Below are 18,157 nucleotides of genomic sequence, written 5' to 3'. Positions count from 1 at the left end.
CCTGGCCTTGACAGCTCGTCAGACCCCAAGGATGGCCGTGCGCCTCGGTGATCAGGCCCGAAAGGTTTGTCGTCATGCTGACTTTGTGAAGCTTCGGGAGTCTGACCCGTGCGGTGACTGTCTGCCCTTCCCAAGGATCCGTGATGAAGCCTGCCACCTGCCTCCAGGCGGAGGGGAAGTGTGGTTCAGGTTCAACGGTCGAGACCCACGGATTGGGCTTGTTGGTCGTGTGTTTTGGGGGCGCATTGTTCTTTGGTTTTTGGTGCTTGATCTTTCCATGTTTCTTTTTCTTTCAGTTGGCAGTGGGGTAAACGTACAAAAAGAGGTATTTAATTGAAAAAAGATAAAGTTTAATTTCAGAATAATTTTCTAAGGTAGCAGGTTTTGTGTTCTGTGCTAGGCTTCCTTCCCTCCTCATGTCTGCCTGTTCCTCTCGTCTCCTCCTTCTCCAATCCCTCCTTCCTTTACCATCCGCTCTTCTCACTGCCATGTCCTTCTTTCTTCTCTCTGCCCACTTCAGCTTAGCCTTCCTCAGCCATCCTCCTCCTCCACCATCCCCTTGCTTTGTACCTTCGGGCATCCCTGTTGTATACTCAACAAACTTCTCTTTGTCTTAGATCCCTGGAACAAAGGCACCGTACCTCGGGGTGCACCTTGTTTCCTAGCTTGAAATCCATCCCACCCCCAACTCACGGGGCATCCCCTCCTCATTTCCCACCCCAGCTGCAGGTTCTCCCTCCCCCCAGCTTGTTTGTCAGCTTCACTTTTAGATTGAGGCTCCCTGAGGCCAGGGACTGCCTTGTGCCTTTTTTTTTGTATGCCCGGTGCTTAATGCAGTGCTTGGCACATGGTGAACACTTAATAAATGTTTATTCTGGTATAGACTGTATGGTGCTTTCCAGTGCCACTTGGAGATGAATCCTCTGTCTTCAGTACTCAGCTCTAATCTTGCTTTGATGTTCACACTATACCCTCCCAGACAGGTTTTCGCTCCATGATATTCTCCCTCCTTTCTCAAGGAATTCAGTACCGGACCCTGACCTTCTCTTGAAGCTAGTCCCTGTCCTCATGCTCACGGCCTTCAAATTGAGCCGCCTCTTACCTCTGGTTAGCTCTGTCTGCTCTCCTTAGCGACCCTCAAGTGTGTCCCTACCTTCCTCCCTGTTCTTGGATTCTGAATTGCCTGGCTCTGATCCTACCCTTCTGCCTCTCTCTTCCTCCCCTTGACTCTGTCCTTTTGTGCTTTCTGTCACCTCTTGTCCCTCCATCGTCCTTCCCGCTTCTTCCTGTCTGTCCTCTCCGGTCTTACCTCACTTTCTCTCTTCACACTTTTAACCTGGGGGGAGGGGGTGACCCCAGTCCAGTCAGCAGCTAACATTTATCTTTCTACCCCTTGGTTTCGTTGTTGCCCACTCCTTGCTAAGTCCTAACATTTCCTCACCCACACCATCCCCTTCTTTGTCCTACCTTGTGGACTGCCAAATGCTGCTGGAGGAAAATCACATTGCCATGCATGCTGAGCCTGCTGCAGATTTATCACCTAGTCCCAGCTGGCCCCAACCTCGGTTTAACAAGCATTTAAAAACACCTATCACCATGCACCAGGTACTGTGCTGTGTGCCAAGATACAGGGACAGAAACAAAAAGATTCCCTGGCTTCTTGTGGGGGAGAGAACCTGTTCAGAGATTGGTGTCCAAAGGGTGGGAAGATCCCTTATGGGGATCCTGAGAGGGGTGTGTCACAAAGGTCAGACCTTCCTAAGGAAAGGCTCCAGCTTATGGAAGGTAGAGTTGAAATCTTTCTCAACTTTCAACATCTTCTGGCACAGGCTACCGTTTTCTGTGGTTATTTGTATATCTTGGTCATCTTTTCAACCAGACAGTAAAGTCTGCCATTCAGTTTCGTGCTTGGCACGTAGTAGGAAATCACTCAGTATTTGCTGACCCGATGCACAGGCTCCAACTCTACATTATTTCTTTCCATTGATTCAGATTGTCTGTGCCCTGGGCGTGGATGGAAGGGGTGCCTTCTCTTCCCACCATCTTTATTGCCGTATCGGTGGATTTTAGAGGAAACAAGAGAACCTTCTAACTCCCTTAGGTATGAAGGCCCAGGCATTATTTATAAATCCCATTTAGGAGCACTTTGTGCTAAAAATCATACCTGTACACATTATCCTTTAGATTAATGTACATTTTGGGAGGCCGACTAAAACATACATCTGCTAGTGTTACACTTTAAAGAAATGGGGCGCGGTTGGATCTGCACTGGAGCTCTGCTGTCCTGCTTTTTTGCTCTTCCTAGTTGGGGCAGGTTTGGGTTTGGGCCTGTGTCCATTCCCCTGAGATATGGCTCAGGTAATGTGATACTGAGAAAGAACTCACAGCCTCTTCCTTACCTCTTCCCTTCTCCTCTCCCCACCCCCAGCTGGTTTGGGTGGTCCCTTGTGCCCACTCTCCGAGCTCATGCCTGGCCTTGTAGACTAATCAGTGGATGAAGAAAAGGCCCCGTCATGATGTGGGACAGATAGTGGCTGGATAGTGGGAGTTAAGAAGAAGCCTTTCCCAAAGCTCTGGGAGCACTTACAAGAGAGGTGTGCGGTTTCTAAATCCCAACAACCTGTAGCCACATTGAGAGGATTTAGAGAGAGTGGCCTCTTAAGCAGGTCTGCTGCTGCTGCCCAGAACCATTTTCTTTTCATCAGACTTCATTCCTTTCTTTAATTGCCTGAGCTTTTCATGTCCTATATTCAGTTGTGGGAGCCCTGCTTCCTCCTAATGAAACGACCAGCAGAATCTATATGTGTAATGACATGGCTCAGAATTAAGGCATTTGTTGAGTATTTAAGTGAAAGTCAAAGCAAAGCTTTTGTTTTTTAAGATAAAACATGTATGGCAGTACAAGTTCAGAAGCAAGATCAAAGAAGGAAGGCAGAAGGCTCATGCCAGCCTTTGGTGGGCATCTTGTCCCTCCATTCGGCTGAGCTCCCTGAGGGTGGAGCTACAATGTTGGGTCTGTAGGAGGTACTTCATAAATGCTGCTGACTTAATCCTATGTTTTCAGCTATTACCTTATATGTATGTGGGGGAGACATCTGATACAAGCTGCCTTTAAGGCTACATCTTATTGACTGTGGACATTTAAGTCACCAAGATCCCTTCTGTTATAAGAGTCGTGGATTAGTGTTGAATTGCAGATCAGGTCTTTCTAAGGATGGATCCACAAGGTCTCCATTTGGTATGAATATTGCCATTATGGTCACATGACTCTTGTCACATTTTGGTAATATTTTACAAAACCGTAACTGAATATCGTACTTTTGTTCTTGTGAGTTGGCAATAAGGCAAGACGAGACATTTTTTAAAGTGTGGAGCCACTGTGCTAAGTTCTGGGATACTGGCACAAGCCAGCCCTGCCCTCAGCGAGCTGGCAATCTCATGAGAGATAAGGGCAGTATTGGGTATTGAAACCTGGAAAGGAGAGTAATGGAGGTTGGGGGCTGAGTCTTTCCCCGAAGTGGAGACCCTAGGGGAGGGGGCAAGAATGGAGAAGGCTCTTCTGGGGTCAGAGGCCCCAGGGGATGATGGTCCAGTGGATGAACTGACTGCACAGTGCAGGGGGAGGTCCCGGGCACTGTGGGCTATGCCAGGGTGAGCCTTTCCTGTGGCCTGGTGTCAAAAGCTGGAAAGTCAGAAGCACAGCTAGAAAGGCACAGTCTGTTTGTTCTATGTTGTCGTCTTGTTTCACAGTCACCATAGGTGTTTGTTGGGAATTGCTTCAGTCCAAGAGTCCTTGACCACTAGTGAAAACTGTTAGCCAGTCTCTGTCCTTGTAATTTCTTGTAAAATAACAAGTGTCTCTGACAGATTTTAGGGGTCTGATGTCTCTTTTTTTTCCCATCAGCATCTTATGTTCTCAACGTGTCGCCTATAGGATTAATCAGTCGATCATTAAATTAACCAGATCATTCACGTGGCTGTGGAGCTTGCACTAGCGCCGTTATTCACCCATTGGAAGGCTCCTCTGTGCCCATTCCCTGTGATTGGATAACTCCTCCCAGAACCTCCAGCCGGGTCTCAGTCCTTTCCAGGTGGCCCTCTGGATTTTCTGCCTCTGCACCAAGTACCTTTTTCTCCCTCACCCCCTCCTTTCCCCTTCCTTATGTCTTGTTTCCCCCCATTAAAACATAAGCCGCTCGAGGGCAGGGGCTGCCTTTCCACCTGTATTTGTGCTCATTGTAGAGCACTTTGCCGGCACTTGGTAAATGCTTATTGGCTGGCTGGCTGAAGATGATGTCTTCTGGAAAAAGCATCGTTTTTAAAAGCTGCACATTCCCTTCTCATGTTTCCAGCGAGGATTCTCACTGCATGAATAGATCGTTTCCCCAAGCATCTTGTTGAGACGATAGACTAGTTATTGAGTTCATAGTTTCTGGTGTCTTTTCTGGCCCTTTTTACGTGTCATCCATGATTTCCTCTTCTATTAGAATTTTCTCCTGCAAAATCTTGGCCAGGTGGTGTTCCGAGTTATCAATGACAGCTGGATGCACCTGCCAGGCCTTCCTCTTGGTCCTTCCCCTGGCGATTCCACGGTGGTTTCTGTCCTGACCTTGGTAGCTCTAGTAGCACCGGCAGAGCTGTCCTTATGTCTGCCTGTCTGTGTTCCCCCCAGTTCACCTCCCTGGGTTCTCAGGAAGCTCCAGCTTCGCTGGTTATTAGAACAGCGGGTCCTCTGTGGCCCTGCAGAACCAAGTGGCTTCTCTCATCCTCTGTAACGTTTGGTAAAGCAGTTTAGACCCCAAACTTGGATTGCCCTTGGCTGTCGTGCCTTTTCCATCTGACAAGGAGGTTAATGTTTGCAAGTTGCCGGGTTCAGGACCAGTGCTCTGGAGTCATAATCCTGCTAAGTCTGTCAGGCCCCATTACTCAGATTGCTCCATGGTGAGCTGTCATCCATCCTATAGTAAGGACAGAAAGGTCTTTGGTATAACTCCTGAATCCTGATCACTGTTGTTGGAGGCTATGCTACAGACAGTCAGGTCCTGCCCTGGATTCAGGCTACAGTGAGGCAGCCATAGGCAGATGAGTCCTGAAGAGTGTTCCTCTGGTCCTTTGTGAGAGAGCTCTTCCCCCTGGGATCGAGCCCCGCCTCCCAGGCTTCCTTCTACTTAGCTGTGACTTCTCTGTGTGGCATCAGGCAGGATGCCAGTCACTTCCCCTAGTGGTGAATCAGCATGTTGGTCTGAGATGGTACAGTAACTCAGCAGAAGCTAATTAATGTTTGTAGATACTCTCTGTTGGTACGTAGTGTCCAGGCTTGACACAGATTCTTCAGGGTCATCTGTTCAATCCGAGTGAACAAATACTGCTTCAGCACTGACTGTGTGCAGAGGGTAACATTTTTCATACCTGATATTAGTAGAGCACCTGCCATCCCTTAAAACAGTAGGCACCAAGAGAAATGATTAATAATTATTAATTATATATAATATATAATATAATAACATATAATATATATGTTAATAATTTAAAATGATTAATAACCATGGATTTGGGGAGATCCAGAGCTCCCCCCTTTTCTGTAGTCTTCATTTCAAAGCTTAGTCTCTTGAGGGACAATAATAAGCTGGAATTAACTCTGGTCAACCTAGGTCAGACCCTACCCAACTTTCCAGAGAATTTAATCTAAAGTGGGAAGCCCGTTGTATTCTACTCAGATTTGGGTGGGGGCAGATTCTTTGATTGGATTGCCCAAGGCTGGGGGTGGGCTGTGCCCCCTCAGCCCCTCCTTGGAGGGAGGCACTTCTCATTGTAATATTCACCCTCTCATTGTTAGCCAATCAGAGTGGAACAGCCGCTCTTTCAAGGGCATGTAAACTGTGAGCCCATCACATGGGGGCTCTGGCATTTGAGGCTGCCATCAATCTCTCTTATTAAAACGCTAGCATTATTAATAAAGTGACTAATTACCCAGAAATTATTTCTCTCAAACTTTTTAAATGCCGCAGTACTTAATCATAAAATAACTCGGGTCAGAAAAGCGTCTGCTCAGTGTTTTCCTCCCCCAACCTCCTGCACATTGGTTGTTGTTGCTCCTGCCGCCTCTTTGCATTCACTGCCTTTTGGCTTGGCTCCAGTTTTCTTGGGATTGTGGCACCCTGTCATGTACGGGCGGAGAGCATGGCCAGGAGGCTACTGGTCCCAAAGAAATGGGCCAGGTTGGGCAGCACGAGAGCAGCTCATAGTGGGGGAAAGGCTGGCTTGGTTTCCCCAGTGTGATCTGGGGTGATCCTCTCCTGTTCAACTTTGGACCTCCCCGATCTATTAATGGTGTCAGATGTGGAAACTGCCTCTCCTTCTCTGCTTAGCTTTCAGACAGACCTCTTCACAACCATGCTGCTCCCAATGCAGCCTCCTGGCTACCCCTTTGTGCACGCTGCACTCGAGCCAAACTGGCCTCTCACATCTGCACTCCTTGAATTGGCCAGCCCCTGCCTGGAATGGACTCCAGCCTCACTTATGCCTCTGGGGATGCATCTCTTCCTTCAGGTCACAGCTCAGGCATCTGAGTGGAACTTTATGGAGGACAGGTGATGAAACAGGAGCCTTTGAAGTGAGAAGTGCCGAGCTTGGCCTCAGTGCTGACCTACTAGCCTGAAGGCCATCATGGCGGCTGGCGACTCCACAGAGCACTGGGCCTGGAGTCAGGAAGACCTGACTTTAGATCCTGCCTCAGACACTTACTCGCTGTGTGACCCCGGGCAAGTCACTTAACTTAGTCTCAGTTTCCTCAGCTGTAAGATGGGGATGGTAATAACCTGCCTCCCACAGTACTGAGGAAAACATGGGATAATGGTTGTAACTCTCCCAACAGCATGATCATCACCACCACCACCATCATCATCATCCTTCTAGAGAGATCGCTGCACAGGAGAGGTTTCCTGGCTGTGATGGATGTGTGTGACTTCATAATTAGTGACTATCTTGATGGCTTGGTGTGCAAAAGCACTTTATTTTTAAAAATTCAAACCCAGTTTTTAGCCCGTGCTGGCTTCAGCATCATTTCTCTCTTCCTGTATGAGATTATGTGTAGGGGTGTGTGTGTGTGTGTGTGTGTGTGTGTGTGTTTACTCGTATATACATATATTTTTATCCTGGAATCCTCAACTTCTGAAACGTTTCCTTTCACATTTTTTTTAAATCTAGGGTTTCATTCTTCTCTGAGGCCTATCTATCCTCTGTGCTTTGAGAGCATCCGTCTCTATCTTTTCCTCATGGATTTTACAGATTTCCTCCCTTCATGTTTACTGCATAACTGTTGCAGACCTGGTGATTTCAAACCTCAGGTACTTCTTATGATGGAAACAACCACAAAATATACTTCTCATTATTATTTTTATGTGATGTTCTTGCAAAGGGAATTGCCCTTTATCTGTATGGTATCATTAAGTTACATCCTGAAAGTCTTTGGAATGTATAAAACATGGAGCCCATTCTCAAGGAGCTCACATTTTAAAAGACGGTTCATTGTCTCCTTTTCCTTACTTAAAAAGGCTGAATTAAGCTTCTGTCTTATTTGCTTCCTGATCATTAACCCCCCATCAAGGCAGCCTCAAACATTTCCCAGATTGTGAAGATTCAATCTAGATTCGGCAGGAGATATGGGGAATGCCATTCTAGTCTGGGAGGAGTCCCACGGTATGGAATATGTTGTTCCTATTTTCAGAATGAAAAGATCATAATGTTAATTGATATAAGCCATTTTAAATTTTGGAGTGGGGTGTGTAGCAGACATGAAAGTTTAAAAATTTGACAGTTCAGATTTTGCTTTTAGTATCGAGTGACTTTTTAAAGCTTTTCCTAAAAGTGAGGTGACACTTTGGTCTCATTGGAATCAGTTTTTTCAATGGGAGCCCCTTAAAGTAGTGGGGGCTCCCCCTAAGTAGGCCACAACAGAAGCGCGATTCTCACACTTGTAATGTAAGTGTCGCTTGTTCGCTAACTGTGACTAATAGGCGTGAAGTCACAAAGGCAGCTATTAGAATGTTTGGATTTTCAGCTTTCAAATATCAGATCTGTGGGAGAAGGAAAGTGAAATCCAGTCTTCTGTTTCTCATTCATTCTACCCCACATGTCCGTGGGGATGCAGCATTTGTAAAAGAATCAATTATCCATTTGTTAGTCAGAGGAGCTTTACAAATTATACATTAGCAGATTGACTTCTGAGGTTCACCGTTGGGGGACTGATAGGCTGAGGTGGGATGATGAGTGGTGTCAGGGGAGAAGGGCTTGCCACAAAGAACACAATTAAAAGCAGCTTTCTGAATGACCGTGAATTTATTCCTAATTGAAGAGCTGACATAATCCATACTAAGTGTATTTATTTCAGGCATTTTGCATTAGGTAATTGATTATCGCATGAGGTGTGTTTGTTTGTTGGCAGTTTTACCTTTTTCTCCAATGAAAGATTTTGAGGAAGCCCGTAGCGGGCCTGCGTGCGGAAGGTGCACACAAGCATTTTTCCCTTCCTCTAAAATTCTTTTTTCCCCCATTAAAGGAACATTTTTTGTGTGTTCTATGGTGTCAGCTTGACATCATTGATTTTTGAACAGTCAAACTTACTTATATTGTCCAGAATTCCAAACATGTCTCCATCAGAAATAAAATTGTAGCTAATGGAAAATTCAGCTGAGGCCATTTTTCTGTGCCCCTACTGCTGCCGCCGCCCCTCTTCCACACCTCCTCCTCCACCTTCTGCAGCTCTGTTTTCTTTATGAAATTCTGATTTTGTCAGATTAATCATTTTACTTGTACCCGGCCTCATCCTCGGCATTGTTCTTATTGGGACCCCATTTGGCCTAGTTGGTTGATTACAAAGAGATTGACATAAGCATATTTCAGACTTCTTGGTGGAGAGGTTTAGGATGAGATGTGTGGATCTGGGTGTGGTAGACAAAATCTCACTGCCCCAGGAGAGTTTTCTCCAAGTTTGTTGACATGCAGCGCCTTCCTTTTACTGGACAGGAAATAAAGGTGGCAGATGAATGTGAGACATTTGTTCCCCATTTACTTTGAAAACCCCTTCCTGGTGCCAGCCCGATAAAACTGCAGCATGCACCATTAACAGTCGTCATATTGAAATCCTGCCTTTGCTTGCTTTTTCTTTTTTCAAAGAATTGATGGCAGCCAAATTTACGTAGTATTGACCAAGGAGTTCAGAATGGCTGTGGGTCTTCAGGGTGGTTTGTTTTTTTTTAATTTTAGTTTTAGGGTTTTTATGAGCACATACTGGGTCATAAGCCACAGTTTAAGAAGCACCAAAGGGGTCGCGAGTGGAAAAAGTTTAAGAAGCCCTGTCTTAAATAAGTGAATTTGTTATTATTCCATAATACTTGATGGAGAAACTGCCAAGAGCAAGATAAGCAAATAATGGCAGTGTACGTTGGCACATGCGTGCATTTTTAGGATGTTGAATTGTCAAACCCTACACAAAGATAGTATCAGTATCAGCCGGCAGTGAGGCCATGGCTTGTCTACTGATAATTTTAATGAGTTTGTAAAACAAAATAGTAGAAGCCTGTGCTCATGTAAAATCTTTACACATTTAATTTGCAGTTATTTAATTATGCAGTTTGTGAATTTAATAGACACTCTACCTCTGGTCCCCTGTAGGTGCCTACATTTTTGGTCAGATACAATACTTCTCAGTAGGTGAACCTGGGAAATAAAAGAAGAAACAAACTGGTCGCCTTTTGCTACTTATTCATAGATCTGATAGAGGTTTGGTGGGTAAGGAAGTTGAATTAATTGTAATATACTATGTAACTCTTATTTCCTGGTTTATTTTAGCAAGGCAGTTGAAAAAGTACTTGTGGTCTTTGTCCTTTCTGGGTCCTTTCAAATACTTGGTTGGCACTTCTGTGCTCAAGCTTTTTTCAGACCAAATGCTGATCTGTCAGAGGGTTTTTGTGTTGCTCAGGGAAGTGCCCAGGTCTCTGAAATCAGAGAGGCTTGAAATGTGGAAATATAAAGTCATTCAGATCAAGGTATTCTCTGTTAAGGTTTGCTCTGCCAATCACAGTTCATTGATTTAACAAGCATTCATTGATAGCCACTGTGTGCAAGGCATTAGAGTAGAGATCCAAACACAAAAAATGACCTAGTCCTAGACTTTAAGTAGCTTATGTTCTACAGCTAAATATAATGTGAAATTGGTGTGATGAAGGCAAGGGAGATACGAGGAAGTATTTTCGTCTGGAGACTTCCCAAAGGAGATGCTCTCTTAGCTGAGCTGGAATGATGGAGTGTGGATGGTGTTCATGCTACTGTACATGTGGGGAGGCAGCGGATCATTCCATTGTGAGGCCACCAAATCCAACCTGTTCATTTTGACTCGTGAGGATATTGATGCTGAGAAGCCAAGCTAGACTAGCACAGCGGGCACACAACCCGTAAGTGTTGAAGGCTAGATTTGAACTCAGCTTTTTCTTACTCCAAGTCCAACACCATCCACTATGTTGCCCCGCTGCCTGATGATTAAATGCCTCAGTCCCAAAGCCTGTAGAAGCATAAAATGTTTAAAAGCCATACAGTACTCTTTCCACCGTGCCTTGCCTATAAATGTCCTGTATTGATTTTGCGAACTGCTAGTGATGGGAGGCTGGGAAGGTAGGTTGGCTCTCGATGGTGGGAGATCTTAAATGCTAGTCCAGGAGTCTGTTCCATGGGCAATGAGGAGACACGGAAGGTTTTGGAATGGAAGAGTGAGTGGCTTAGTCCAGCATCTTAGGAGACTTATCTGGGCAGCTCTCTGAAGGATGGAATGATGAAAAGAAAAGATCTTCATTTTCCTAATTCTTTGAAATTTTGTAAAGTTTTTCTGCCTCATTTAGAAATCCAGTGTTTTCTTTGGACCTACCTGCATTGATTCTAGAAAGAACATAGCTTAAGAGTAAACCAAAGAATTGAATAGTGCTGTGTCATAGAGATTATCAACATATGCTCTAGCTCATTATAGTGGCAATGCTCTTAAGCAGGAACAAAGACGCTGTACATGGGCCTCTGGCATTTCTCGGTATTATACAGGCAGGGGTTGGGTTTGCTATCATTCTGCCTGTGTGGTGGTTATTTAAGGTGATATGGTAGGCACTGCACAGATGAAAATAAGCTGCACAGACTTTTTTCAGGGAATGGACCCTAATACTAAACCCAGTGAGGAGACCCCATCCATTCTCTTCTTTCCATTCCTCCTGCCACAGAACTAGTGTGACTCTCACTTCCCTCTCGCTGGAATGATCTCAGTGACCTCATACATAATTAATCTACCTGCCCTGGTTTTGGCCTCCTTCTTAACCACAGCCCATCCTGGGCACAAAGTGAGGAGCCTTGGGTAGGGGTTGCTGAAAGGTCAATTTTAACTTCATGTAAGAAAGAATTTCATGTAAGAAAGAACTCCCCAGTGATTAGAGGTGTAGAGTGGGCAACTTCTGGAGGTCATGAGTCAATTTGACCCCTACTAGAGGTCTCCAGAGAAAGGCTGGATTGCCGCTGATCTCTTGGGGGTGTTGTAGAAAGCACCTCTGTTCAGGTATGGATTAAACCTGCTGGCCTTGGGAGGTGCCTTCCAGCTGTGAGATTCTGGGATTGTTTTCCTTACGTTGATGAAAATGATCACACATTAGACACCGTTGACCGTCCTCTCCTCCAGGACATTCTCTCCTCTCTGGATCTCCCTCACACCAGTCTTGCCTTGATTCTCTGCCTGTCTTTCTCACTTTCCTTTGGCAGATCATCATCTGTGTCCATGTCCTAACTGTGGGTGTGCCCTGTAACCTTGGTCCCACTTCATCACCTCATCAGTGTTCTGTTCTCTCACTGTTTCTTGGGATTACAAAGAAACATTCTCAAATTATGCTCAAAATAGTCTTTAATATAGCAATCCCATTGGAATAAATTCATGTTTTTGAAACATGTTATAGTAAAACTGACTGCTATTTTAGCTGTATTTTGCTTTGTGATCTCATTAGGTCCCATGAATTCAGTGATAATCTCTTGCTGATAATTCTCAGATTTACTTATCCACCCCTGACCTCTCTTTTTGCATCTCCAGGTACCTGTTGGACATCTGAAATTGGTTGTCCCATAGGCACCTTCAACTCAACGGAGTTCATTATCTCTCCCCCCACCCTCCACCCCCAAGACCTCCCCTCACCCTATTTTTGTATTGTAGTCAAGTGTAAGACCCAACCCCCCAGTGTCATCTTTGACGCCTCACTCCTGCCCCCACCCCATTTCCAGTCTCTCATCAGTCTCTTGTCCTGCTTGCTCTAGCTTCCTGACATCTCTCCTAGCATCACCTGCCACCTGTTGGTTGGTCTCCCTTCCACAAGCCTCTCTCCACTGCAGTCCATTCTCTTCCTGAAGGGAAGGTCTGATTATGTCACTCCCCTCCTTGATAAACTCCAGTAGCTTCTTACTACTTCCTCCTTTAAATAGGAAATCGTCTTTGTCTCCTAAGGCCCTTCACAACCTGGCCCCTACTTTTCCAGGCTTCTTAAATCTTACTCCATCCCCCGTAATTCTGTTTCAGTGACTCGGACCTTGCTGTCCCTTCCACAACACACTGAATTTCTCAACTCCATGCATTTTCACTAACTGTCCTACATGCTTGTCTAGACCCTTTCTTTTGTTGACCTCTTTAGGGACCACATTTAGTAATGGAACTCTGTCACAAAGACAGTTTCTTAGCATAATTCTAAATGACTTTTCAGAATTTTTTTTTTGAACAAATGAATTCAGTGGTTTTCTCTCTCTCTCTGTCTCTCTCTCTCCCCCCCCCTCCCTCCCCCCCACCTTCCTTCCTCTCTTCTCCCCTGCACGTTGGTCTTCCTGTTTCACCTGGGCTGGAAGTACAGGAACCTCTCATGGCCCAGTCCCACTACTGATCATCATGGAAGCTTTGACCTGTTCCATTTCCAACCCAGGCCCATTAATCCCTTCCTAAACAACCTGGCAGCTTCTCCCATCAAGGCATGAGACTTAGCATAAACGTCTGATTAGCTTAGCTTCCTGTAGCTCAGAACTCCTAGGCCCAAGAGATCTGAAGCCTCAGCCTCCTCAGTATATTGTGTTTGTCCTTCATTCTCAAAGAGGACCATGACATCAGGGAGATGATGACATGATTTGCAGTTGACTTTGATTTAAGTGAGGGAGGGCTGTGCAAGGTCACCAGCCTCACTTTCTCCTCCAGAGCCATTGGGTCCAGTGGCCTGATATTCCTCAGGATGACTGGAGAAGGCCCAGGATGCAGTGGGAGACCCTGGCCCTTTTAAGCTAAGGTCTTTTCATTTTGAGTGAGGTAGCGCTCATTCAGTAAATAGGCCTCCCACCCTGGCTTTTTTAGAACCAAATTACTGCTGTACCACTGACAGTAGATTTGTTCGTTCATTCATTAAAAATTTATTAAGCACCTGTTCTTGTGCCAGTGACCTCTTTACTGTTTCATCTGTTGCCATCCTTGTCAGTTTGCTGGGTATTATGTGAAGCCTCAAAGTTGTTTTGCTTTGCATTCTTCTTAGGAGTGTTTTAGAGCACTCGTGATTTTGGGGAATTTCAGTTCTTTTGAAAGCCCATTATCCACATTCTTTTTCCGTTTACCCTTTGGGGAATGGTTCTTAGAAGTAAGTGTTTTTATTTGTTCCCTATATGTCTCTTTTTAAAAATATTATTTATTTTTAACATTCATTTTTTTTAAATTTGAGGTCCAAATATGCCCCCTTCTCTTCACTTCCTCCCCTCACCTATTGAGAAGGAAAGCAATATGATATCATTTATTCATGTGAAATCATACAAAGCATATTTCCATATCAGTCATGTTGAAAAAAAATTAAGAAAACTGAAGAAAGTGAAAAAATTATACTTCAGTCTGCACTCAGAGTTCATCAGTTCTCTCTCTCTATAGGTTGGTTGTTAGTTGTTGTCTTTCATTTTCAAAGAGGACCAAAATGACTTCATTATGTTGGGGTCTAGATACAGTGTGTCTGACCGTGGCTGATCACACTGACACGGGCTCCACCACAGGAGTCCACGTGAACATTTGGAGTGGAGATGACTCTAAATTTATGCATCTCGGTTTTCTTTTGAGCTACTGAGCTTCTGCTTTGCTCATGGAGCACTGTGCCGCCTTTGGTGTGAGCACACCACGCTGGGTGGTCCTGTGCCGGTGTCTCCCATATCTCACAATTGAACCAGAGTCCTTCAGGGAGACCTTGAGAATAGAGTGTCCCTGTATCGCTTCTTCTGACTTCCATGTGAGTACCTGCCTTATGTGAATTCTCCATAGAGAATTGTCTCTGTGGTAGAGTTTGAATCCCTGGCAGCTCAGCTTAAGAAAGGACCTCAGTGTTAGTGAAGCTTATCTTGCCAGGTGAGCTTCGGGATCCTCCAAAAACAGTTCAGATGGAAGCAATTTAGTTTCCTGGCCTGGAGCTGCTACACTGTCCAGGTTTCACATGTATACAACAATGAAGTCAGCATAACAGCTCTGTAAACCTTCCATTTGATGGGTAGTCAAATACTTCATCATCTACGTGAGTAACCCTGGAAAGTATACTGCCAAGATAAGTGAACATATCACAGCATTCAAAACTTCTCCATTTTCTATAACTTCCATGTATGGGTGGTATGGTGCTGGCTGATGGAGAACCTCCAGTTAATTGTTAGGACAATATTAGCACAAGCAACAGAAACTCAGTCCACACTTTGTTACATCTTAGCCTCAGAAGCTGCACTGAGCGTGCAATCACTCTGGAAATAGCATTCTTCATCAGGGGTCCTTTGGAATGGTCTTGTTTGATTGTCTTGATCAGAGTAGCTAAGTGTTTTATGGTTAATCATTGTTACAATATTACTGTTGTTGTGCACAGTGTTCTCTTGACTCTACTCACTTTACTTTGCATCAGTTCGTCTAAGTTCTCCCAGGGTTTTCTGAAACCATCCTCCTCGTCACTTCTTATAGCACATTCGTATTTCATCACACTCGTATACCACAACTTGTTCAGCCATTTCCTCAATTTCCCATTCTTAGCCACCACACATACACAAACAAAGCTGGCTAGTTCCATTAATTTTGTTAGTTCAAAAGCTTTTAAACTTAATGTAATTGAAAGTATCTTTTATCTTCTAATCCCTTCTGTCCTTTGTTTCATTAAGAATTCTCCCCCAACCTCAATTATGAAAGATACTAATTTGTTTGTTTTTTTTAATTGTATGATTTTACATTCAGAGTATGTATCTTTCAACCTTTCTTTGGCATATTTTGTATAGTTTTGGTCATTCCTAACTTCTGCTAAAAAGTATTTTGTAATTATATTTTTATGTTTGGAGTGCCTTGGTAGATTAACTCCCAGATATTGTGCATCTTGTAGTAATTTGAGCAGGGCTTCTCTTTCTCTTATTTTCTCCTGGATTTTATTATTGCTACCCAGGAATGCTAGTGATTTTGTGGATGCACCTTATATCCTGCTGCTTTATTGATGCAGGATTAATTACCTCAATTAGGGTCTTTTAAATATTATTCTCTGAGGTGGCATGGTTTATTTTAGGTCTATTTAACTTTTTTAGATTTTTTTGGACACTCATAAGAGTTAGCCATTTTCTTCGGTAATAGGATTTTTGTTAGCTTCTGAGTTGGACGTTGGTCATTTCTCTGGCCTTTGCTTCCTTTGCTTGATTCAGGTTTGTAGCTCAAGTTCTAGCCAGGATTTTTTTTCAAATTAATCAACATGGTTGCATTTTACTTGTAATTATTCCTTATCGGTAGTAAAAATTGGGACCCTATGGGATTGCCTATGAGTTTCCATTTCAAGAAATCATGCTATTGAGTAAAGCCAAAAGAAAAAAGAAAAAGAAAAATGTAACAACCAAACCAAAGCTCAAAGAGTAAGTGTAAACAATCACTTCCTGGTTTGTCGTTTGAGAGACAATGCGCCCTGGAGAGAGAAAGGCCTGGGTCTAAGTTCCCCTCTGACCTGGAGTGCCTTAGTGACATCCCTCTCAGACTCTAAATAAAGAGAAAGTTTCTTCACCACAAGTTCCTGCACCAATGAATTCCTAAGTCTGCTATCCTTCTCCTCCCTCTACCCTTCCCACCCTGGTCCCCCCTCCCCTGCCAAAAAAAAAAAACCAAAAACCACCAACAACAAGAAACAAAAACCTTCCATTGAATACATTCAGATTTTCCTGTTTTGAGATGTTTTCTTAAAGCAGAATACACCAAATGCTTCAGAAAGTTTAAAGAAAAACAATGGGCCATCTGGCCAGCGAGAGTGGTAGCAAGTCTCATCAGTATCCACATCCATTATTCCCTTTTCTGCGGGAGAAGCCACTTGTGTGCCTACTTCAGGTTGGGTTGGTAAACAGTGACTGGCTCGAGGGGCCAGCAGGCAGTAGCATTGTCTTCTCTAAGTGCATTCTCACCTCCCTTTGTGCACAGTTTGGGTGTAGGACAGCCAGAAGAAGGCACATGTTTCATCACCTCAATGATTTACAGTTTCACGAATATTTTAAAGGGGGCGAAAACAAAGGTAGTAAAAGCATTTAGACCCTGAAACTTAAGTACCTTCTAAAAACAGTATTGGGTTATTTATAGGAAGAAGTCTATTTCTACTTTAAATGCTTTTGATGGCTGCCTTAATGTTAGCTATAAATTAAAAAAGTTAGAATAGAGATTTGAGAGAAAAGCTGTTTGAATAATCAGGAAGCAAACAGGAACACAAAACTTTTCCGCTTAATGTTTTTCAGAAGACTTTAAAAATGAACATTTTTGTTTGTGAGAGCAGAGTGTTGTGTGTAGGGATCGATTTCAAATGGGAAAGACACTGATTATTTCTTTTAAATAGAAAACTAGTGGAAATGTGCAGATTCTGGGTTTGGAACATGTTAGCTAACAAAGCTGTATTTTACTTTTGATGTAAAAGGACTTTTTTTTTTATACTTTCTGAACTCACGTTGGCAAGCCACTAGACAGTTTTTATTTCCTAAATCTTGCAAAGAGGCAGGGTAATTGATCACAGATGCACCTTTTCCTAAAGTTGATGTTTTCTTTTTATAGAGCCCTGTGAAGATAAATCAGATTAGCCTGGATGAAAGTGGAGAACACATGGGTGTGTGTTCAGAGGATGGCAAGGTACGTGGGTGTTAGAGGCCACTGGAGAGTGGCACTGTCTCTGGCAGCCAGTGCAGTGCTGGGGATGGGGAAAGCTGGGAGGTGGAGATACCTGCATGGTGAGAGGACCTGGACCATCCTGGAGTACCAGACTTGCCTCCTATTGCTCATAAATGAAGTCAAATATATTTTGCACAAATGTGCCTGAGGAAGAGTAATTACAGTACACAGATGTCAGTAATGTAGCTGGTATTCAGCTGCCAAACAGCTCTGGCGAGGGGCAGGTCTCTTTAATCATTACCTCTGTGCCAGCTAGATTTCCATGACTAGTCTGCTGTTCCAGCACGACAGTAGTAGTTCAATGCCTTTCTACCATAAATCCACGAAATTGGATTTTGTGGCATGATTTCTGTGGGCTGGTGGTTTTCATTTTCACCCACAAGTTATGAATGTTTCTCTTGAATTATAGAATCTTTTGATAAGCAATCATAGTTTATCAGAAGAATAAAGTGTCTTACAGCGGCCACATTAAATAAATGTAAAATCAATGTATGTACAGTTTTCTAAAAAACTGGCAGCGACGTCCTCGACATTGGAGGACATAGATCACTGGTGCTGGGTGTAACTAACAATTATCAGGGCCTCTCTGCAGTGGGGCGGCTGACAGTTAGTGGTCGAGGTGATGGATTCTTCCACTTAGAAGAATGTCTTTTTTGTTTTTAAGTCGATGGGAGTCTTTTCCAGTGTGAGTTTGCAATGATAAAATTCTAATGTGCCATGTATTTAAGCTACTTGTTTAAAATAACATTCTGAGAAGGCAGATGGGGCTTTCAAAAATCGCATCTGAACCACAGCTACGTTACGAGGAGAAGCCAGGTTTAACTAATTTGTTGTCTCTTTTTGAAGTGATCCCCATTAAAAGTGAGTAAATTAAAAACAATATTGGCCTTATTGATGCATAGATAAAATGAAAACACAATTAGAGGATGATTT

At 43.8% G+C, this 18,157-nt stretch overlaps 1 protein-coding gene across 2 annotated transcripts in view; it reads left to right on the top strand.

Moving 5' to 3' along the window:
• VPS41 (VPS41 subunit of HOPS complex) overlaps positions 1–18,157 on the top strand; it is a 195,271-nt gene that overhangs the window by 75,743 nt on the left and 101,371 nt on the right. The window contains exons 1-2 of one of the 2 annotated variants that reach the window (XM_036738086.1): positions 7,272–7,346; positions 17,111–17,185. In XM_036738086.1, the coding sequence (XP_036593981.1) occupies positions 7,275–7,346; positions 17,111–17,185 (147 nt within the window). In that variant the 5' untranslated portion in view covers positions 7,272–7,274. Of the gene's footprint in view, positions 1–7,271; positions 7,347–17,110; positions 17,186–18,157 lie in introns of those variants that run through there. The other variant, XM_036738085.1, reaches the window with a different exon arrangement.

The sequence above is a fragment of the Trichosurus vulpecula genome, chromosome 9 (genome assembly GCF_011100635.1).
Source record: "Trichosurus vulpecula isolate mTriVul1 chromosome 9, mTriVul1.pri, whole genome shotgun sequence".
Lineage (NCBI taxonomy): Eukaryota > Metazoa > Chordata > Mammalia > Diprotodontia > Phalangeridae > Trichosurus > Trichosurus vulpecula.
Note: the sequence above shows the minus strand (reverse complement) of the source record. Positions and strands in the feature narration are given on the sequence as shown.